Source organism: Falco peregrinus, chromosome 1, assembly GCF_023634155.1.
Source record: "Falco peregrinus isolate bFalPer1 chromosome 1, bFalPer1.pri, whole genome shotgun sequence".
In the NCBI taxonomy this organism is placed as follows: Eukaryota; Metazoa; Chordata; class Aves; order Falconiformes; family Falconidae; genus Falco; species Falco peregrinus.
Window position 1 is genome coordinate 52,155,292 of NC_073721.1, and position 23,700 is coordinate 52,178,991.

Here is a 23,700-nt window from a genome sequence, read left to right on the forward strand (position 1 = left end):
CTTTTTTTTCCACTTTCTAGTGGATGTTACTACAGTAAAGGTACTGTCCCTCTTACCTAACGGTGAATGCTAACAAAATATTTGTGTTAATCGTTGTTGAAAAAGCATGCTCTAAAGTTTGTTTGCTTAAAATATTGGCTTAAAAATTGATAGCGCATATTCCTTTATCTCTTAGAGGAGTTGCGAATGTATTTTAAAAGCTATTATAAGGGATGGAAACTGAAGTCTAAAAGTGATTGTAAGATGAATTCTGGAATGTGTGAAAAGGAATGTTGTGCTGTTCTCGCTTGTGTTAAATATTATGTCAGGTGTTGCACAAAATAATGAAATATTTTGCTGAAAGAACCTTGTTGCCTGGCAGTAATGACCAGTGTTTCTGGTGGGTGGCTATCTGCCCTTTCATTAAACCTTAGAGTATTCCCCAGTCCTCATGGCAAATTTTTGTCTTTGTGCAAGTACTTGGGCAATTTAATGACAGTATGTAGACGTGTAGTCTGAAGGTATTAAGCAACACCTGTCTGAGAATATTCCCCGCACAAGTAACAAAGCCTGCTTTTTAATGTTGTCTATAAACTGGACAGTGAGGACAGTGAGTGTTTCTCACAGTATAATCATTCTAGTGACTTTTACTGACTAGACTGTTACTTGCCAGTGTTTTTCTGAAATACGTTAGCAATCCTCTCCTGTATCACTGCCTGCATGTTGTAGCAGAGCTTGCAGATGGTGACTCTTTAAAACTGAAAGTTGTTGTGCAGTTGAAGATTAATAAGGATTATATACTCTGAAAAAAGGGTTAACCCTTTTGCTATTTTTTTTCCTCCAGCATATTCTTAGTAAAATACATACAGCCTTTAAAAGTCTCTGAGTTTAAGATGACCTAGATTCAACTCAATTCTGGTGTATTGTAAAAACAAAACACACTTTGTTCCTGGGAAGGGGGGAGGTATGTATGCTCATAGCATATTGGGTGTGCAGATTTTCTTGTTAAACGCAATGACTCCTTTTTTTGATAAAGTTTCTTGCATTTTTTTCTGCCCTGAAAGCAAGTACAAGACTCTGTCCACTCAATCAAAAGTATTTATTGGAGTATTAATTAGGAAAAGAATAAGAACCGAGGAGTTTTTTTAACTATTTTTTTTTTATAATCAGGTCTATCATGATGTTGGTTTGAAATGCTTATTCTTCATACTTCTTTTTCATTTCAGGTTGGGAGACTTCTGCAGCAATTGGCAATGACAGGTTCTGAAGAGGGAGATCCACGCATGAAGAGCAACCTTGCTAAATTTGACAAGGTAAGAATCCAGGCTAAAAAAAGCTATGGCTCCTGTGTGTACTTCGTTCTTTTGCACGCTCTTTTTTTCAGACATTGCAAAGGACTTACTAAGTGTTTAACTTCCAAGTTATATGTACTGAAAAGCAGATTAAATCCTGCACAAAGCTGGGAACAAAATCTTAAGTACTAGAATTAAGGGTCAGGGATTCTTGCTTCCACCCTTACATAACACTTCTTAAAAGAAAATTACAAAAAAGAAATTGAAGGAAGTTACCTTTTAAACTGAAATGCTGAATTACCATCTCTGTTTTTTTCCGCTGAACCTAAAGAAAACACTTTGATCTGAAGACAACTTTTGTATGAAATCTGGTTTAACACCAGGTAATTTGTTAGTACAAGTAACTTGTTTTCCTTTTTTGCGTAGTTTTGCTTTTTTTGTTCAGCTTTTCCTTTGTTAGTATGAATAGTCCATAGCAATACTGAAATCAGCTTCATCAGAGGAACAGTGAAGCTAATGATCTGTGATGTATTATCTTATGTTTAAAAACCTGCTGATTTGCTTGTGTAACTTCCAGGTTTCTGATGATTATAATTGTTACACAGTCATCATACAAAGTTACATGTTTATTATATAAGTAACATTAAATCAGGTTAGAAAGTGGTATTGTGTGTTGCTTCCCTGTTTCACTTTTAGTCTGCACTCACCAGATTCTTCAGGAAGGGGCAGTGTAATTGCCATAAAACACTTTCATTTTTTAAAAAATTGTAAGGTGACACTTCTGCATTCAAAAGTGTTACTTACTTAAAAGGAACGAAGGAAACACTAAAACTAACTGCATGCTTTCCTTGCTTGCTCTTCAGTGATTTTAATGATACATGGTATTTTATCTTAAGATTTTAAAAGTAGGAAGCAAAACTGATATTGTTATGTAAGCTACTTAACTCTTGTTGTAACTTCTAGTAGATGGTCTGTCATTCAAAAACTGTTTATTCTCTTTGCAGAGCTGTGTTGCTGCTTTCCTGGACGTAGTTATTGATGGGCGTGCAGTTGAAACTCCTCCAATGTCTTCTGTTAACCTGCTGGAGGGATTGAGTAGAACAGTGGTTTACATGACATACAGCCAGCTAACTACTCTGGTAATATCATGAGGTCTTAAAAAGAAGTAGTATAAACTTGACGCCATATGTTTACAGATAGGGTAAACACAGCTGATAGTTTACCCTGCCATTCTTACCAACACTAATTGTACATTTTTAGGTTGGCTTTATGCGGAATGTAATGTCAAGTGATCAACTTAAGGAAGATCGGATGGCTTTGGAAAACTTGCTGGCAAACTTACCCCAGAACAAACCAGGGAAAAGCAGCAGCCTTGAAATGACTCCATATAATACCCCACAACTTTCTCCTGCAACTACTCCAGCTAACAAAAAAAATCGATTACCAATAGGTAAGGAGAGCAAGCAGACTTCTTGCATGATTTCTGATACCTTGGTAGATTTTCTGTGCTGTTATTTCAGTCGTCTCTTGGGGCTATTCTTGGACTACACCTTCAGTTCCTACTTTTTCTCTGTAGGTGGTGAAGGATTTTCTTTTGCATAGAAAGCCAGGTAACTTCCTTACTTTCTGATGCAAGTATGGTGAGCTTCATCACTCTCTGTTGAACTTGAGAAAAATGCTGGAGTGTTTGGTAGCCATGTTACATGCAGTGGTGATGAAGGGAAAATTTGAAGATGGGAAGCAGATCAAGGAGGGAAGATTGTTTAGAAAAGTGGTAAGATAGAAGTGATGACATTTAATTAGTGGGATAGAGTAAGTTTTAAATTGTTGTGTCTTGGAAGAGAGCAAATGCGGAAGAGGATGAAAAAGGAAGAGCAGAACTTTTAGAATATGTGCTGAGAAGAAGAGCTTTCTTCTTTCTCCATTACTTGCCCAGTCTAATTCCAATTGTTAGTATATCGTACTGCAATTTGATGTTGTTTGCGGTTTTGTCCTTTTTTTGAAGAGGATTTCCAGGTCTTGAACTTGTCCATTTCAATAATATTTTTTTTTTAAATAGGAAGTGTGGTACACTCCTTTGGTGTATGTTTACATGAATGTGACCACAGGGGATATTTTTGTTTGTTTGAGAGATTTGGTGTTAGTGTGCAACAGGGTGAAAATATGTAGAGCTCACTAAGTGGCAAAAACCCCCACGAAACTAACCCCAAACCAAACCTGTCCCATGTTGTTTTAACTCTGCTTCTGAATGGTTCTGGTCTTATGCCTATGAAGTAGTGGCACAACAGCATTTATTTTATGATACAAAGTAGGTTTTGCTCAAATTTTTTATTTCTTTTGTTTCATTTTAATGCTTTCGAAATCCAGGACAGCAATTGGCAGCCATTACTGCCTGGGATACTTCTGCAACCAATCTTTCAGCTCATATAACTCTAGTAACCCCTTTTGGTGGGTAATGCCCTCTTTCCATTCTTCTCTGTGAAATGTGTAACACATGACTTAAGCATGCCTTTGGTTTACTTTGGCAATCAGGGGAATATGAGGCTACCTGAAAAGACTAACAAAGGGTTGCAAAATCATCAAAGTAAACCACCTGATGTTGAATTGTGTGTCTGGGGTTTGAGACATCTGTTAGAATAAGATCTTCCTGCTTTTTAGGAGAAAAAAAAATTCTAAACAAATTAAGAGTTTTAAACCACAGAAACCTAGACTTTTTTAATTGGTAACAAACCTCTTAATTTTCTCATATATTTTATTAAAGGTCTTTCTGTGATTGGAGTACACTGAACTTGTGTATGCACACAGGACATAGTATACCTTGTTTCTCTAAACTTTTATGTTGAAAGTTTGCTTTTTCACAGTGTAGTACTCAAATTTAAACAGCAGTTCCATCTGTCAATGTTCAATATGTCTGCATTTTGTAAGTTTATTTAGTATGCACATTCCTAGTTCAAAAATTGCAGTTCTGTATTTGCATTGTATTATCTTTTTTTCCTCCTTAAACAAGGAAAAGCTTTCTAATGTTGGTATTTCAAAATATTTTCTTAGCAACTCGCAGCAGAAGTAGATCAAATATTCTAATGGATCAGCACGGAGATCATGAAGGATCCTCCCAGGAGACTATCCCAGAAGTTCAGCCAGAAGAAGTGCTGGTGATTTCTTTGGGAACAGGTCCACAGATTACTCCAGGAATGATGTCAGAAAATGAGGTATGCAGAAATTTTGAAAAGTACAGATATTTTGAAAAGTACAGCTTCTGTGTCCTCTAATAACAGAACAATGAATTTGTGACGCTAAGTTTTGGTAATAAATCTAGCACGGGAATGAAAATCCTTGCCTTATTTTACTGAACTTGAGGCTTGTAACTTTCAAATTTTGTTTTGTTAGATTTTTTTTTCCTCACTTTGTATATCGGCAAGGTGTGAAAAGCAGTATATTAAGACAGGAAAAATGAACCTGGCAGATTTATGAAGAGGCTTTGTCATCTAGCATGCCTCAGAGCAAACCTGGGCTGTTGTTTCTGAGCCTGAAGAAGTGACTCAATTATCTCTCTGCATATTTTGTCCTTTGGATCAAGTGGTGCAGGTGAATGACAGAATAGGAACACTGATCCCGATGTTTTTGGCAGCTCAGACTTGAAATGCACAGGCCCAGCCTCTTGTGAGGGTGGAGCTGTGGTCACGTTGCCGTGAATGTTTTCAGACTTACATTGCTTAGGGTAAGGCAGCCTCTTCTTTCACCAGCTGTAGCACAGCTTCTGCTTTCATCTTTGGTGCCTTGCCTGATAGTTTGGATTATCTCCTTTTGCAGCCTCGTAATGATCAGTTTCCATGTTATATTAGTCTGCTGGGGTGAAGAGAGAGCTGGTGGCTCCATTATTATCAGGACTTGCCTTATGTTCACGTCTTGGTTACATTTTCTCCAGCCTCTAACTTTGGACATAGCTGTCTTTTTTCAAGTGGAGTGCTAGATATTTGATTGTGCCATTAACTTCTAGTGAAAGCAGTGCAAAAAATGTGTCCAGTGTTTTGTTGGCTATTTAATTATACGAAAAATAGACTATTTTAAGGAAGACTTGTTTCTTTCTCCTGCTCCCCAGGTCTTAAATATGCAGCTTGCAGATGGTGGGCAAGGAGATGTCCCTGTTGATGAAAACAAACTCCATGGTAAACCTGATAAAACCTTGCGCTTTTCCCTCTGCAGTGATAATCTGGAAGGAATATCTGAAGGTGAAGGGCTACTTAAGTCTTGAAGAAGTTTTGTGCTTCCCCCCCTCCTTTTTTTCCCCCTTTTATAAAAGGAACTTCTGTTAAATACAGCATGTCATCTTTGGCATTTTGGAGACTGTGCTGTTTTACCCTGAGAGCCTGTCTTTCCTCTTAGCCATTCAAAGAAAAAAGCCTGGAGCTAAATTTTGACCTGCAAAGGCCTAACTGAGTCTGAGAATTAGGAGTGAAAAACCTAAGTGTATTTAGAAAGACAGAGGGATTTTATTTTATTTTTTTAAAACTTTTTTTAAAACTTATGTGCAGCACTAATTACTAAGATAATCTAACATAACTGTAAACTTCGACTTCTCAGACTTATTTTTCATCGTGTTTTAATAAGCTATTACATATCTCAGAATAATTCCTGACTCTGGACAACTCCTTTATATGAACCTCAGACACAACAAAGCACAGGTTCATGTGTGGTATCGGAGAGATTTGTACAGATCGCTCAGCATGCGTTATTTTGTATAACTTCCATAACTTAGTTTTTGCTCACGCTCTCCTCAAAATAAGAAAACAAATTAATAGACAAGTAAACAAATTACTGGCAAAGACTTTATTGATGTTTTAGTTACATTAAAATATGGTAATGGTGAAATTCCAGTCATTTCTGGTAATGTATTTGTAGATTATTATAATTAGTATAGTACTGTTAAACATGAGAAGAGCAATTCACAGTGCAGGTTAAGTATCTGCAGAATAGGGATCACGAATAGAGAAAATACGCATTAGCTCATCAATTAGTATTTTATATTGGAACTGCTACTTTGTTTCTTTTCATCTTTCTGATAATTGTGTCCTGTGTTGTTAATGCTTTTTATTTAGGAACTATTATTCAAATCAGATTTACAGTAAAATCTGTTTTCACAGGTCCTTCAAATCGCTCCAACTCTGTGTCATCTTTGGATTTAGAAGGGGAGTCTGTGTCAGAGCTTGGCGCAGGCCCCTCTGGGAGCAATGGTGTTGAAGCTCTGCAACTGTTAGAGCACGAACAAGGCAGGTGCAAATTCTCTGATACAAGTGCCTGAGGTGCTGTAGATGATAAACCTGAAGTCCTGTGGAAAAAAGTTGAAAAATTGACTAGTTCAGAAAAAAATAAGTAAAAGTTTTCCTTGTGCAACCACTCTTGCATTTATTTATGGTTTTGGTTTGTTGTTTGGATCTTTTTTTTCCCAAAAAATATTTCTTGTACAATTCAGTTGTTAGGAAAGAAATCACATGGGATTTTGAGGCTTAAGTCCTTTATAGGAAACTGCTCATAATGTTTTGCTTGATACCAAGTTTTTTCCTTCAGGGAATAGGGTGGTCTGGATTAGAGTAGTCTTAAAGCATCTGGGTATCTTCCTGTTTAATATATATTTGTCAAATGCTGGAACAGGTTGCCCAAAGATGTTGTGGTGTTGCCAGCCTGCAGATATTCAAAGCATGAGTGGGCATGACCATGAGCAACCTGCTATCATCGACCCTGTTCTGTGCAGGGGGTTTGGGCTTGAATGATCTCTGGAGGCCTCAGCTTTTCTCTGATAAGTTCTTCTTACAGGAGTTGTATGTTTTTCTCAATAGTGAGCTAAGTTTTCTTCATTTTGTCTGTCAATTTGGTTGATAGGTCACCATGTGTATTACTTCTTATGTCTCAAATACGCTTAAAAACTGTTTTAAGGCACATCTCTTGAATAGTGTACTGGTGCTTTACGGGCCTTACTTGAAAACACTCTTATCTGACAGAATTAGGGGGTTGTTTTGTTTGTTTGGGTTTTTTCCCCTGTAATGTACTCTTACAGATTTTCAATCCAAAGTAATTGGAGAAGCCCTTCAAAAAATTGAGAATTTTTTTATTTTTATATAGCCACAACTCAGGATAATCTTGATGACAAGCTCCGTAAATTTGAAATCCGTGATATGATGGGCTTGACTGATGACAGAGATATATCAGAAACTGTGAGTGAAACTTGGAGTACAGATGTCTTGGGAAGTGACTTTGATCCAAATATCGATGAAGATCGTTTGCAAGAAATAGCAGGTAACTCGGTGGTACATCTGGTATGTTAAAATGCTTCACGCTTGCATTAAAATAACGAGGCCGCAGAGCCCTCCTGTCTCTAAATGTTTTTTCATTGATTAAACTGGAACTTTTCTGTAGGAGGATTTTGTGTGCATGACCTGGATTGTATTTAGTTGCTCATTTCTATCTTTTCAACATTGCCTTTCATGATTGCTTTATTAAGGACGCTTCAAATGTGATCATATTTTTCAGGAAGCCTATATCTAGCTATATGCCTCGGCTTTACTTTTGCAGGTGCAGCTGCAGAGAACATGCTAGGCAGCTTGCTGTGTTTACCAGGTTCAGGATCCGTGTTGCTTGATCCCTGCACAGGTTCAACCATATCAGAAACCACAAGTGAGGCATGGAGTGTGGAAGTATTGCCAAGTGATTCAGGTCAGAATTGTGCAGGTTTTGCTTATTTCTTTAGCGTGAAACAAGACTCTTCCAGAGGCATATAATGCAAAACCACAGCCTCTTCCTTTCTTTCTTTGAGAAATTATTTTCTTAGGGTTAAGTTAGTGTTTGTGAATACTTCCAATATTAAAAGGACAAACTGTTCTGAAGCAGAGAGAAGTTGCGAGAGACATACTGTTACTTGAGAAATTCTTAAGTGCCAAAAAGGGAGAGAAGGGATTGCAAAGCAGACTTCTGTTTGCTTTCCTTCCCTGTGCTACTAAGTAGGGCTATCTAGGAGCACAGTTTACTTTGGTTAGTGAAGATTTGACTGGATACTGTTGCATTTAAGAAATACAGTACTTAAAAAAGTAAAAACTTCTTAGAATGCTTGAGCAGATAGAGCATTGCTACCTGTGCAGAGTCCTGCATTCTGTATAAAAGAATATAAGAAAAATCTTGCTGAAGTGTTTGAGTTAGCTTAGAACTTAATGCACTGAATCAACACATGCCCCACTTCCTTCTGTATGTGAATATTAAGGGAGCGTGGCATTGAGTAATGATACTTTTTCTCTCTACTCTCCATTGTCTCCCTTTTGTAGAGGCCCCAGACTTAAAACAGGAGGAAAGACTACAAGAACTGGAAAGCTGTTCTGGGCTGGGTAGCACATCTGATGACACAGATGTAAGGGAGGTCAGTTCTCGACCCAGTACACCAGGCCTCAGCGTTGTATCAGGTGTGTTTAATTGTCTCTGAAAACACTCTGCTCTATTAGAACATGATCAACATCTGCTTTGCTGCACTTGCTGTAGTTACACATCGTTCCACTCATATAATAACTTTCTGCACTTGTTCTGGAATTTTTAAAGCAGTAATACTTTGTTCATCTTACAGAAAAATAAAAAAGGTGGCAGAGCGTTGAATACTCCATGCTGCAGTAGCAATTGTTAGCAGTGGAGTACTGATTTGGAAGAAACTCCTAACATTCAGTTTTATTATCACAACTTTTTTTTTAAGCAAACCAGCATATATCTACTTTAGGTTGTAGTTTTCTGCAAAGTATTTAACAGAGTGGAGTGTCTTTCTGATGCCCATTGTTAAAGCGTATTATGACTACGTTAAAACAGTCGAAGATGTAGAGCAGAAATGTTATTTTAGGAGTATATAAATTCGTAATGTCTCTAGGTGCTACTGTGAGTTAAGACTAGATTCTTACAGTGTTCACCAAATGTTTTAACAGCTTCAGCATTTTGCTTCCTTTTTCTCTGAAAGACTATTACAGATGCTTCTTTTGTTGTGTGTAAGGTATTAGTGCAACATCTGAAGATATTCCTAATAAGATTGAGGATCTGAGGTCCGAATGTAGCTCTGACTTTGGGGGAAAAGATTCTGTGACAAGTCCTGACATGGATGAAACGGCCCACGGTAAGTAAATTACCTGTGAATGAGAATTAGAATCTCTGATAACTGAAGTTTCACAAATGACATTTGTAGAATCCTTATATTGTACAGTTTCTCCCAATTTCAAATTTCTGGTGGCTAAGCTTAACATTTTCCTTATTTGCTAGCACTGTATCTGTTTGACAAAGAGACTCGAGTACTTTATAGTACTGGAACTTCAGTACTAGATCTAAGATCCCCTTTTCCTACTTCAGTTTGAGTACATTGATCATCCTCTTACATTTTGGAATTGGTCTGCTGCTCATGTTTTCCCACTTTTTGTGATGCAATTCTTTTATCATTTCGGCATATTACAGAGAACTTTCTGTGTAAGAGTATCTTTAAAAATATTTTGCAATTTGTGTTTTGTAAACTTTTGCTGCTGAAGGCTGTTTTTCCAATGTCTCTTATGTTGTAGGTAGTTCTTAATAGAGTACTAAATGTTTCCCCTCCTCCCCATATTTCAGGAGCCAGTCACTTGACATCTCCTCCTTCTCAGACAGATTCGTTGCTTGCATTGTTTGACCCGCTGTCATCAAATGATGGTAAGTTGTAAAGAATAAGCTTTTTTTAGTAAATGAGCATTTTCAATGCTTCTATGTTAGTACCAGCTAATTTTGAAGAATCTTTAAAGAAATGTGTGTGGCTTCTTTTATGCTTATGACCGCAGGTGTATTGGCTGTAGTAAGGCCTAAAGTACACTACGCCAGACCCTCTCATCCACCACCAGATCCACCAATCTTGGAAGGAGCTATGGGAGGTAATGAGGCCCGATTACCAAACTTTGGGTCTCACAGTTTAATTCCAACTGATTTAGAAGCATTCAAGCAGAGGCATTCTTATCCAGAGAGGCTAGTCCGCAGTAGGAGTTCAGATATAGTATCATCAGTTCGGAGACCTATGAGTGATCCTGGGTGGAACAGACGTCCTGGCAATGAGGAGAGGGAGCTTCCTATGCCGACCACCAACACTGGAGCAGCTGTTCTGGTGGCTGCATCTCAGTCATCATCCTCATCTCCCAGCAAAGACTCCTCTAGGGGAGAGGTAAGGCTTCTATCAATCTTTTTTTTTTTTTTTTTTTTTTTTTTTTTTCCTAGCATGCTCACTATGCCAGGAAGCTGGTATTAAATGTGTTTAGCCAAGGAATTACGGTGCACTTCTATTTACCTTTTAAATGTTGGCCAGTAACGTTTTACAAGCTAAAGCTACAGATGGTCAGAGTGGCTTAAATTATTCTGGCTTTTCTTAAGTTTACTGGATGAGCTTTATTTGATTTGGTGGGACTGCAGAAATAAATTTGTTATAGTGCTCAAATTTAACATACTGCAGCATCCCATCCTGAAAAGCAATTTTCTTTAAAAAAGAAATAAGTGACGTCTTAAGTTTCTTCAGGTGTTGCATTTACAGGCTGCCCTCTTCAGGAGGGATATTTCTAACTTAATCTGCTGTGGCTTTCTGTGCTCTGCTGTAGTTCTGTTTTTACAGTCAATGTAGCAAAACCTGACATGAAGGAGAAATTTTGACTTTACACTTGATATGGTAAATGCTCAAATGTAGACTGCCATTCTACAGATTGAGGAACGGAAAGACAGTGATGATGAGAAGTCTGACAGAAACAAGCCCTGGTGGAGGAAACGTTTTGTGTCTGCCATGCCCAAAGGTAGGGTCATGTCCATCTGGTTGCAGTACTTTAGTAAGAGTGCATGCTGCCTTTATTGTATCTTTAGGCACTTCTATGGAAAATGTTTACAGTTTCACTTTGAAAAGCTGACCAGACTGACTTAAATCTGTTACAGGGTAACAGCTCTCCTTTTAATTTTAAGAACTAAAGGTTTCTTATCTATAAAATTCAAGTGTTGCAGTAAAGAGAGAATTACTGAAATACAAAATATGCAGTGCCTATAAAGAGGTGTGTAAGCTGAAAGGAATTTCGTTAGGCGTTATGTTATCTTAAGCATTTGTTAACTTTGGAATCCTTAGGTAAGGCTAGTCATTTCATAGTTGTGTGGTATTGACTTCATTGCAGCTTCATAGCAAGCGAGTCTTAATTCCCGACAGATGGTAGTGTGCTAGTTGAAGGATATTGATAACTTAGGATATCTCTTGTTACACGGCATGAGTGGAATTAGACTTTGGCTATTTATGAAGTAAAGCTTGTTCAAGATACTTGGCTTTCATGCTGTGAATAATGTCAACTGAGGATGGAACAATGGGTGCAATATTAGATATTCTTGCCTATTTTTAAAACAGACTTTCAGTTAGAAAAGAACCAATGTAACCCTTGCAGTCTCTGTGTGACTTTAGATAGTGTTATCATATTTTAATACCACTTTGCTTTTCCATTTCACAAGGTGCTGTCTTTGCATCTTCTTCCTGAGCTTACTAGAGGGAATGAGTGGCCTGAAAAGATCCGTGCCCTTGTGACCAATATTTGAGTTAGGGCTATTGTCTAAACTAAAGTATAGATAAATATGTAAATAAAAACGGGAGGCTACCTGACTCCCTTGGCTAGTAGTTGCCTAGAGTGTACTGTACCTGGAAGCAAAACTGTTCTGCCTGGCTCATGGTGGCATGTCTGTTAAAGGTAGAGCTTACTACATATGATGACAGTACAGTGCTGTTCCACCCCATAGATTGGTTATGCTTTCATTGAAGTTTATTTGATGACAGGCTTCTGTATTAGCCAGTTTCTTAAAGTTTCTTCAATCTGGCCATTATCTCAGAATAGTCTTTGATCGGATACCTTGCATTTTCAGCTCCTATTCCATTTAGAAAGAAAGAAAAACAAGAAAAGGACAAAGATGACATGGTGCCTGACAGGTACTCAGCACTTCAAGGTATGTGAATAATACCATCATAGTAATCTTCTCTCATAACATGCCCTCTAGAGTTCCAGAGTGCCCACCAGGTATCTATTTACAGAAAGGTATATGCTGTTGTAGTTAGTGTTTCCAACTGGCTTTCTGAATATGAAAGTGGGTAAGGACTTTTTTCTTGACTTAAAAGACTGTTTTTAAATTGTCATGCTTCTGTCAATATGTGTAGTACTGGATTCTCTACTCAAGTCTTCACTTTTTTTTTTTTTTCTTTCTCATGATAAAGCTCATGTCCTTATCATAGCTGAGCTGTTAGGATAGCTGCAGGCACGTTCCTGTAATAATTGCTTAAGTGCCAAGTTAAACATGATTTGAACCTGGGTGTTTAGTTTTCTGTTTGCCTAATAATTTCTAGAAGTCTTCAAATATACAAGAACCATTTGTGTATACAGTATAAATATGCTAAAGATCTGGCTTTATTTGTTCACTTAAACTGTGCTGGTTTTTTCTTTCTGCTTTTGCTTCAGACTTTATAAATATGTTTGAATTGTGGCTGCATGGAACACAAGCAGCTATTTGTTTGATGCAGCTAAAAACAGAGTCCAAATGTGTAGGTCTAAATTTTTGTGTTTGCATTCAGTTGGCACAATACAAGGTTAACTCCTGTTGTTTTTAATGGCCTTTTCAGATGATCCCAGCCCAAGGCTCAATGCACAGGCGCAAGCTGCAGAGGACATTCTGGACAAATACAGGAATGCAATTAAGCGAACCAGTCCTAGTGAAGGAGCCATAGTAAACTATGACAGTGCAGGTGAGAACCTGGCTTTTGTAGCCATCACCAGCATAGTTTCTCCTCCTTAAAGATAAAACCACTTCAGTATTCTAGACCAATGTTATTACTAACAGCTGAACAATGTGAGCTCTAAACCAGGGACATTGTGTCAAATAATCTGTGGAACAATCCCTCAGAGGCTGGGAATTAAATCAGTATTCCCAAGGACAGCTCTTTCATATTGCCGTTGAGGTGGCTGTTTGTTAATAGCACATCACTTACCTTTTTTTGTGTTGTTTTTTTTTTTTAATGGATACTGAAGAAGTATATTATCTTCCAAAACTGATGCAGTTTCTTCTTTGTGACTTGTAGATTGTGTATTTTTAATACTTTTTTCACTTATCCAGAACAAGTTTTATTTGCTGTCTCCGTTCCCTCCCTGACCTTAGAATAACCAGAAGAGCAGAGAGAATATGAGTCTAGTTTCTTCTTCTGACTCCTCTCTTCAAGTGTAATGTTGTTTTTTTCATTTCCATAGAGGCTATTGGGGATGGTGAGAGTATGCATGACTCTCCACGTGATGAGGCTTTACAAAACATGTCTGCAGACGATCTCCCAGACTCTGCAAGTCAAGTAGCACAGCCACAAAGTTCTGCTTTCTCCTATAGGTAAATATATTTGCAGGTTTAATCTTACCCACAAAGTAGAATTAAAAGCTGAAGCCATGTGATTAGCTCCCACAAAAATCTTAATATGGGTCAATTGTAAACTTTTACATGCTTTTAGTCTTAAGCATCTCAAACTGTTGTATTTCCACTGGTAAAGGGGGAATTTTGTAACCTGAGAGGACAGAGCAGTTCAGTGTTTAGGAAAATTCCTGTGAAATTGGTCTAGGTGCTATATCAAGAGAACTGATGTTCTGAAGTCACAACAACACTGGTATATTAAAATAATGTTAAATAACTTTTACACAGTATTTAAAAAAACAAAACCAAAGAAACAAATACCAAAGACTGCTTATTGAAGAAGCAGCCCTTGCAGCAACTGTTAAGAAAATATTTTTCCTCTTTAAGGGATGCGAAGAAGAAATTGAGATTGGCTCTTTGTTCAGCAGATTCTGTTGCCTTCCCGATGCTGACACATTCAACAAGGAATGGTCTACCAGACCACACAGACCCTGAAGGTAAATGTTCTTTATACATACAGATATTTTGTATTGTGTGTGGCTTTTCTTTTCCCCCATCTAATGGCACTCTTACTGCACCATTTATGGTAAACTTCTGTTTGCATAGATACAGAAGGCATAGGCTGCCTTTTGCCCCCCAGTATGTTTTCTTTCTTACTCCATGAACAAACCTGCCAACAAAATCTGGTCTAATTTTTTTGTAATGAAATATCTTGGATATAGTGCAGGTAGAGCCTGTAACTATAGAATAGACTTCTAAAATGCTTGTACTGTTGGGAGTTGTGCTACAGTACTAATAGAGTAACTTCAATGATTTACTGAGTCTTTATGTTGACTTAGTATATGTCTTGCGTTTGTATCCCTGCATTCCTTCTAGGTTTATTTGCGGACAAGTGAATTTGTCACCTTACCTGGTCCTCTTCATGTTTTAGAATGGTTCTAAATAAGATATTGGTGTGAAAATGTATCCCTTGATAGCTGGAAAATTCAAAAAGACTTACTAAACTGTTTTTAAAATAACATTTATTACCTAAGGTACAGAAGTTTTGTTTTGAACTGTTACATGTTTCTATATTTAAAACCAATGCCTACATCTCTTTTCCATAATAATTTCCCTTTGTTCTTTATTAGATAATGAAATTGTGTGCTTCTTAAAAGTTCAGCTAGCTGAAGCTATTAACCTCCAGGACAAGAACTTGATGGCCCAGCTGCAGGAGACAATGCGATGTGTAAGCCGCTTTGATAACAGGACCTGTCGAAAGCTGCTGGCATCTATTGCAGAGGACTATAGGTAGTTTGTTCAGTATCTTACTGTTAATGGGTTTCCAAATGCATATATTTATTCACTAGTAGATTGGGAAGATCCCTTTTGGTTTAAATCGTGCTTTACCAAATCAGGTTATTACATCTCTGCTTCCCCACAAAATGATGGAATTGTCTCATCTATCTGAAAATGGCTTAAAAAAGCTTGGACCTTAAGTCGGTCCAGATAGTAACAAACTCTGGTTAAATAAATTTGTGGGTAATGTTCAATTCTAACACACAAGAGATGCTGTGTGGAACTTGCTTTAGTCTGGCATTCAGGAGTGCTGCAAGGGCAGTGAATTCAGTCAGAGAAATCTGTGTAAGGCAGAACTTCCTAATTCAGGCATTATCTTTGCTTTACAAACAACAGGTTGAAGATTCCTCTGACACTACAACTTAACTGTATGTGAAGCTCTTAGTCTCTATCTTTATTATGAATCTAGTGTAAAGTACTCTTTATTTTAGGAAAAGAGCTCCGTATATCGCTTATTTAACTCGATGTCGCCAAGGCCTGCAAACGACACAAGCACACTTGGAAAGGCTGTTGCAGAGAGTTCTGCGAGATAAAGAAGTGGCAAACAGATACTTCACTACAGTATGCGTGAGGCTACTGCTGGAAAGCAAAGAAAAGAAAATAAGGGAATTTATTCAAGGTAAGATTAATGCAGACTGTGAAATGTTTATATTCTTCTACTCCATATTTAAATGCTGCCTTGGGTTGATGTTTTAATGCAACTTCTGGTCTAAGGAGCAGATTCCTAAATAGGCTTTCATTTCAGCTGGTGAATTAATGGCTCAAATAGACAGATTTCTGTGACTTAACAGTATGTTGTGGCAGCTGAGCCATGGTAACTGTCTGCATTTTTCATGGAGTAAGAGAATGAAGGTAATTTGACCTCACTTGGCCTAAAAAGTTATGCTAAATCATATTGTCTAGCATCTGCCCCATGGAAGAAGCATGAATAACATTAATTATTTTAGATCTACTGATAAATGATAAGTTAAGTCGCAGCACTCAGTCCTCAGTATGGAGCTTGTGGTTGCACCTTAGAAGATATGGGGAATAATAGTAGTGTGAATCAAATGATTCAAAAATCAAAAGATTCAAAAATACCATAGCATAAGGGATAGCAGCACCAGGAGGACAGCAGTCTCAAAGCAGAGTGATTAAAACAAACTGTTTCTTTGTTCTCTATATACATAGCTGACTTAATGAAGTACATAAGAAATTTGGAGTCAGTTCTTGCTCCCAGAGCATATAGTGCTGGATATTAAATGTGTCTGAATAGGCTGGAATTAATATGAGAACTTGTATATACTGGGATTCAATTTCTGGTAAAAAGATTCAGTGACCCAGGAAAGAGTTAAAGGCCTTTCTATGGACGGAGGGGAGACAGCTATTTCTGGATGATACCAAAGAGAAATTGGCAACTGTGGCGTTCAGGCTGCTGGCATCTGTGAGTGGCAGTTGTCTTCTAGTGCAGAGTGCTATAAATATGAAGCCGATGAATACCAGTGATTAGGTCAACACTCATTCTGTAGTTTGTAGATAAATATGAGTGGTGCAGCTATGCATACTTGATAAAGGTAGGGGTAGGAAATGGTACAGGTTGTTTTTCCTGGTATCTTCTGCTACTCCCCCTTTCAGCATCTAACAACTTTGCATGTGCTGGTTCTTACCAGCGACTCTTCTAGTGATGTTCTGGGTGTTACCTCTGTCGGTGGCTGGGAAGAAGGTATGAGAACTGGTACTGCAGAGTAGGTGATTAACACCGAATCAAGTAGAGTATTTTGACCATATGCTTTGCTAAATGTGTTCTATGTGCTTTTCCTTTAATTCCTCCATTTACTTCAACTGTTCCTGCTCATATTTCCCTTACTGGGGCATGGGCAAAACAGCCTCAGTGCTGCCTGGCAAGACATCTGAAGTGGATTCTGGGCTTCTCTCTCCAGGAACATTTAATAGAAATAATGTTTTTTACTTAACTGAATGTTCTCTCTCTTTTTAACAGATTTCCAGAAACTCACAGCGGCAGATGATAAAACAGCCCAAGTTGAGGATTTTCTTCAGTTCCTATATGGGGCTATGGCTCAGGATGCTATATGGCAGAATGCCAGCGAAGAACAACTTCAGGATGCACAATTAGCTATAGAACGCAGTGTGATGAATCGTATTTTCAAACTTGCGTTCTATCCTAATCAGGATGGAGATATTTTGCGTGACCAGTAAGTCAATGTAATTTCAAGCACTTAGTTTCTCTTTTGCAGTTGGTGCAGATGGAGGCTGTGCAGTCTTCATGTGACAGACTTGACTAAGTCAGCCACGCCATATGAACTCGTGTTTTCATTTAGAGTGTTTTGTGAAAGAACAAGGAAGTGCTTTAGCATCATGTGCAAAAGTTTGTGTTTGGAACAAACTGCCAGAGTAGAATAAAATTGTAAGTCTAACAGCTTGGGCTATAGACTTTCAGATCTGAAAGTCTGTATGTTGAGAGAATAATCAAAATCTACCTCAGGACTCCTTTCATATTCTGTTTTGGTACAGTGTTTTCCATGCATTTGGAGTTTTGGGTTTTTGTGTTTTAGAACATACGCTGTTTGACTGCTCTGCTGGCTGTGTGGTTGTATTTGATCGCATGACAATATGCTCTGCATCTCCTACTGACCTAGAGTCCGTTAGCTGTAGGACCATCATGACTATCTGCATTCCTGAACATCTCTCTTGCAGTATCCAACTTATAACTAGTGTGATACCCAGGAGACTACTGGCTGGCTGCTGCTTACTTTTCACTTTTATTTTTTGTGTTTGTTTTCAGGGTCCTGCATGAACACATACAGAGGTTATCTAAAGTAGTGACTGCAAACCACAAAGCACTTCAGATACCGGAGGTAACTTCTCCTTCACTTTCTTTTGTGTGTCGGGGCACGTGGTTTAGATTGTGTTTGGGATGGGGAGAGGGTTGTTTTTGTTTTACACTTAGAACCATTGCTTTTCTATCTGTGACAGGTGAAATATCCTGCAGGAAAAACATGCTATACCCATGCTTTTGTATTTTCCACTGACTGATCCTTCCAAACTAATTTTTTTCTGATTTTACCACCTCTGTCCTGATAGTAAAATTTAAGAACTAATGCTACGCTGCACTAAGATGCAGTAACATCCTGATAATTTGCTTCAAAAGGCAATGTTTGAATTCTGTATGTTTCTAATGTGATTCATGTGCCATAGCTGTGGTTTACAGCTGTCAAGTTAACTTTCTGAACTAGCCAGAATTAATGGAACCTTGCAGATCTGTGAATTTGCCCAGTGCTTTCACTTTTCTCATGGTTACTAAGATAACTAAAAGCAGGTTGGCAGGCTTAAGAAGTCTGTCAGAGGCTGGATGTTAGCAGCTTTCCTAGTTCTCAATTCAGCTCTTGAACTCTGTGATTCAAAACAGTGAGTGTTCATAAAGCTGCTGATATGGAAGACTGAGACATACAGCTCTACCTTTATTTGAAATGATGTACTGGAGAAGTCGCAAAGAAGTACAGACTAATTATGTCAGTTAGTTGCGCTTAGAGTACTGGCTCCTTGTAGTTTTTTATTATAACACAGCAGGAAGCCACCATCGTTGTGAGTGTAATGTAACCATCTTGGCTTAAAGCTTCCCATTTCTCTGGAGCTTTGCTCCTGCCTGCAGGTCTCTTGTACTTCAGATCCTCTGTGGTGCACAGCAGTAGTTTGGACAAACAAAAACTGGCAGCATGTTGGTTTTTTTCCTAGGTATATCTACGGGAGGCACCATGGCCATCTGCACAGTCTGAAATCCGCACAATAAGTGCTTATAAAACCCCCCGAGATAAAGTACAGTGTATCCTGCGAATGTGTTCAACCATCATGAACCTGCTTAGTCTGGCAAATGAAGATTCAGTACCTGGGGCAGATGATTTTGTTCCTGTTCTGGTATTTGTCCTCATAAAGGTGAGTTATTTTGGAAAGATCACAAACCCCACCTAATTCTTGCAAATTTTAGGAAGAAAAAGAATGCGTTTGAGTAACTGAGTGTAGACTCAAACCTAGATCTAGTTCAGCTGGTTTAAATACAAACATCAGAAATGTGGTCACAGTTATGGTTTTGAATCCAAGGAAACTTTGCATTTGGAACCAAGGAAACTGGGGTGCAGATGTTGTAATGGAGTGGGTTTTTTTGAGGTATGTCCACCAGTGTCTATCATCTGTGCCTGCTTAATGCTGTCCTCTTTCAGGACCAAGATCCACACTAGGACTGACTTATGTGGCTGACCTTTTTTGACATATAAGTGTTTGGATAAAGGTCTGTCACGTATAAGATGCTAAAACAATAGGCTTTTCCATGTGTTTAAATCCTTGATGACTTCTATAGACTCTGCCAGTCTTACCCTTCTTTCTCTTGGCCCACAAGTTGTTTTTCCTTGTTGGAAAAATGCTCCTATCATGAAGTCTGATGCTTTCTGAGTCTGAAATGGGGGTTGTCTGGATTAACCATCGCTACCCTACAGATATGTTACAGAATCATGTATTACGAATGTGCAAGGATCACTGCACAAATAGAATTGTATTTCTGTTCTGTATCTCGTAGTGTTTTACATTTAGCTTTGCAAACAAGCTGTGAGTATCTCTTTCTTCTTTAACCCTCAGGCAAATCCACCTTGCTTGCTGTCCACTGTTCAGTACATTAGTAGTTTCTATGCCAACTGTTTATCTGGAGAAGAATCATACTGGTGGATGCAGTTCACGGCAGCAGTTGAATTCATTAAAACTATTGACGATCGCAAGTAACTTGGCCACCATGTGTACGGGCAGACTGTTAGTAGAAGAGGAGGATATAAGAATGTACAACAGCTGCAAAAGCTGAAGAAGAGACTTTTCTTGTATAATACTGTACAGAATTGAGGTATTTTAAAACACCTTTACTAATCAAATTAATTTAACAGATTTTCCTCTTCTCTTTTGGTTGTGTTTTTCTCCCCTATAGATACTGGCACTGCAAAAGGGACCACAGTTTTCAGGTATTTTGGAATCTCAAAACATGCAGAAAATTCTTCACGCTTTTTCCACCACCTCTTTTCCTGAGTTCTTACTCACGTGAATAATTCACTTCATTTAATTTCTAATAGAAACTGAAACAAGAAGAATCAGGGCAACCACTTAGTATACTTTTTAGCTTAATACACCTTTTATTAATAAGACACCAGCCACATTGAAAGTCTGTAGTAGCTGACATTAGTTATCAGTTATATTTCACCTAAATTTAAAATCTGAGAGGACACTGTAAATATTATATAACTATATTTAATGCATTGCAATTATCTTTGGACTCATCATCCTTTGCATAAACAAGCAAAAGCCTCTCTGACCTCTTAACAGGTTATGACATACTGTGTTTTGGTAATGAAAGGACTTCCTCGAAAAGCTAAGATTAAAAAAGGGCAAACTGAACTATTTATTAAAATGTAATTAAGATTACTGAAATTTCTAAAACTGGAATTTATAATAGACAGGGCTTATTAGATAGCTAAACACTTTTTGGCTAGGGCATTAGGGTGTTATAAAGGTTTGGATATATAGAGGAGAGGGACTGTAAGTTACAATAGAGAAGTCTAATATAAAAAAGGAGAAATAAAATACCTTACTGTAATATTTTTTCTGATATATTGTGTATACTGTACAAACCCCAAACAGAGATCCTTACAGAACCTTGGACTGTAATATATATTTTGATTAGTGACATTAAATACATATGCCGGGGTTTCAGTGAATGTTTTTACTAAATGTTCTTCGTGTTGTCTGCTATGCAGCAGTGCAAGTTTTACTGTTCATATGAAATATTTTAAAATACAACACTGTTCTTTATGAAACATATCATGACATCAGTTCAGGGTGTTTTATAGATTTCTCACCCCACCTTTCCCTTAAACTGACAGTTACCAATTTAAAGAAGTTTTTATGCACACCACCACATGGATTTTTCATGAGTGAAATGGTCTGAGTGATGGCCAGTGGTTGTTATTTGTATATAAGCACTTGCTGTTCTTTTTTAGCTAGAATTACAGTGAAAAAGGACAGCGAGCATTTAACTTTTTCATGTCAGTATTATTTCTTGCTCTTTCCAGAGTGTTCATTGCACTTCTGACAGAGGGATTTGTTAAGACTTGGTGTCTGTGAGTGGTAAAGACAACAAAATCTTGCATTCTTTTCAAAATACGATTTATTTTTTCTGTGTGTGCACGCATATGTGCGCATTTTGATGATTAAAACCTGTAAGCAGCTAGAGCTTGGGAAAATAATTTGGTTAATTGAAATTAGAGCAATTTATGTAAAGTATCAAGTGCTTGATTTGGCTGTGCTACTTGTCAAGGCATAATTAAAGAAACGTACTATCTAGGACTCTAATATGTAATTCAGTATAGCATAACTAATCACAGGTGAGAGGGTGGGATGGTATCTTTTTTCTTTTATTTATAGTCTTTCTCCTCTATTAGAGACTTGCTTGTGTGGAGGAGCAATACTCTAGAAACAGAATTCTTCTGATCTGCCTTACTGTGGTAACTCAGTCTGTGTAGCATTGCAATATTCTAGTTATTTAGCCTTGATGGGTTTTTGGTGCTGAACACGTAACTTAATATTGCAAGCACAGCCCTGACCAATAACACTCAGCAGCGAAGCACAAATATGCCCTTGAAGATATGGCCAGATCATATCTAAAAGCAATATAAATTTATTGAAGTGTCCTGTAATATTTAATTATTACTTGAATATCTGAGATGTTAAGACCAATGTGTGAAAGTTCTTTTAGTCCTGCAGTTTTGAGTTTTAGTCGAGGAGAGTATTTGTACAATCCTTAAAGAAGGCACAAAGACACTTGGGTCGGTGATTAGCCCGCACATCGCTTCTGTTTGCAAACTCGGCAAGCAGGGTTTGATCAGCACCATCAGATCTTTCAGATTTCCTCTCCTTTATGGAAGGGGCAAGAACCATTTCCTTCACAGTTGTTATCACTTTGTTTTTCTGCGTAGAAAAATACTTAAAAGAACTGGAGTTGTTTTGGGGTTTTTTTAATGTTAGTTATTTTAAAACCAGGAAGTGTTTCAATGAGCCCCAGATGAACTGAGTCTTCATAGTAAGATGGTCCTTTGGTCCTTTGCTTCTTCTTTTTCAATCTACTCTGAAAGTCTTTTATATAGTCTTGATAGGTGTAGTTAGAGAATTAGGCTTTCCAAAGAATTAAAACCCTTCCCATAATGTCCTCTTACTATTTTCCCCTGGTGTCCCGTTAACATTTTGTTTTAAAACAATAAATTACATGTATAGGAAGTGATGTTGTTAGGTTTTGGTGTGCAGTAGTAAAGGTGAAAAGACAGTGCATAAAGGACCAAAAGTAACAGAACTGCTGCCAAAAGGTGCCAGCCAACCGTGTCACTGTTGCTGTAAACTCGGTGCTTTCTGTTAGTTAAATTACTTCAGCTGCTGGAGGATGAATGGAACGTTTTGGGGAAAGGGGAGCGGGGAGAGGTCAGTAGTAGCAGATTGCAGCCACGGACTTAAGGCTCGGTTGTTGACTTTGGCGCTGGTTGTTGGCATGTTTGGAGGAACTGCCAAATTAACCGATGGCATGGCTATGCCCATTAATATTTCAGAGGTGGTATTTTCCTTTTTTGGGTAGATAAGGGAGAGGAAAGGGCTGGTTTTTTTCATCCCTGTGAGATTCTTTTTGCTCTTAAACCTAAGTGAAATTTCTCTTTAAACCTTTTTTAAACCCTCTTTAAGGAGAATTGGAATGTGTATGGCCTATTAAGTATTTGAGTTTAAAAGTTTTTGTTTTGAAGACCTTATACTACCAAATGCTGAATGTAACTGCCATAAATTTCAGGAAAAAAAGCCACGAACGTGATCCTGTTTCCTATAGGTGAGTTTCTGGTGAGCACAGTGTTGGTTCATATCGCTTGAAAACGTCAAATGTTCTGTTAAGCCAAATTCTCACAGAAGTTTGAGGACCCACTGCCACGTTAGAGCTGAGTAGTGGGGGAGGAAGGGGGTTAGAGCAGGAGCAGCGGGAGGAGGCAGGTCTGTTCCACAGCAAAGCTTCGGGCAAGTGGAGCATGTGTGTTTGGCATGGGTGTAACCTATGTGGCCGTGCTGCAGTACGGACCGTGCAGCCTTTGGCTGGCAGCGTGGCGGGAGAGCTGGAGCAGCAGGAAGCAGTGGAGAAGGAGGGGGAAGGATACCCCAGTTTGGGTAACAGCTGGTGACTTGGTTGAGCCTGTATTACTTGAGAATTAATCTCTGCTGAGTTAGTAGTGTGTGTTCTGTACCTTTTAATTGTGCTTTACCTCTATTTAAAAGCTTTGTACTGCCTCTCCTCTTTGAAACTGGTAAAGCCTTTATAAATCTAAATTAATGAGCTTGCACAATCTTGTATACAGGAACCCCATCTTGTCTCTAACGTGATTATTAATGTATTATTCTGTAAAAACTGATTAAAAGGAGAGCAGTTTAATGCCTGGATTTCATGTTTCTGCCTTGTTCCAACGCAATCAGCGGTTTGCTGGAGATGGCATTGCAAGTGTGAACAACTTCCCGCAAAGCTGGCGCGGGCTCCCGCTTGGCAGCACTGCTGCGTGGCACCTCAGACCTCCTTTCTCGTGTGCACCGACCGCTCGTGGGGAGCGGACAGTGGCAA

At 38.2% G+C, this 23,700-nt stretch overlaps 1 protein-coding gene across 6 annotated transcripts in view; it reads left to right on the plus strand.

The window, feature by feature from the left end:
* The window catches only part of GAPVD1 (GTPase activating protein and VPS9 domains 1), a 31,687-nt gene extending 8,162 nt beyond the window's left edge, over positions 1-23,525 (plus strand). For 4 of the 6 annotated variants that reach the window (XM_055794587.1, XM_055794579.1, XM_055794570.1 and 1 more), the window contains 23 exons: positions 1,206-1,292; positions 2,276-2,410; positions 2,532-2,721; positions 4,320-4,480; positions 5,371-5,500; positions 6,413-6,538; positions 7,389-7,562; positions 7,839-7,979; positions 8,582-8,716; positions 9,286-9,405; positions 9,888-9,965; positions 10,091-10,464; positions 10,993-11,080; positions 12,177-12,257; positions 12,925-13,047; positions 13,547-13,676; positions 14,082-14,191; positions 14,825-14,984; positions 15,464-15,651; positions 17,011-17,224; positions 17,815-17,887; positions 18,765-18,962; positions 19,659-23,525. In XM_055794587.1, coding sequence (XP_055650562.1) covers positions 1,206-1,292; positions 2,276-2,410; positions 2,532-2,721; positions 4,320-4,480; positions 5,371-5,500; positions 6,413-6,538; positions 7,389-7,562; positions 7,839-7,979; positions 8,582-8,716; positions 9,286-9,405; positions 9,888-9,965; positions 10,091-10,464; positions 10,993-11,080; positions 12,177-12,257; positions 12,925-13,047; positions 13,547-13,676; positions 14,082-14,191; positions 14,825-14,984; positions 15,464-15,651; positions 17,011-17,224; positions 17,815-17,887; positions 18,765-18,962; positions 19,659-19,799 — 3,357 coding nt within the window. In that variant the 3' untranslated portion in view covers positions 19,800-23,525. The remainder of the gene's footprint in view (positions 1-1,205; positions 1,293-2,275; positions 2,411-2,531; positions 2,722-4,319; positions 4,481-5,370; positions 5,501-6,412; positions 6,539-7,388; positions 7,563-7,838; positions 7,980-8,581; positions 8,717-9,285; positions 9,406-9,887; positions 9,966-10,090; positions 10,465-10,992; positions 11,081-12,176; positions 12,258-12,924; positions 13,048-13,546; positions 13,677-14,081; positions 14,192-14,824; positions 14,985-15,463; positions 15,652-17,010; positions 17,225-17,814; positions 17,888-18,764; positions 18,963-19,658) is intronic. The other 2 variants (XM_055794602.1, XM_055794593.1) reach the window with 2 other exon arrangements.
* Positions 23,526-23,700: the final 175 nt, after the last annotated feature.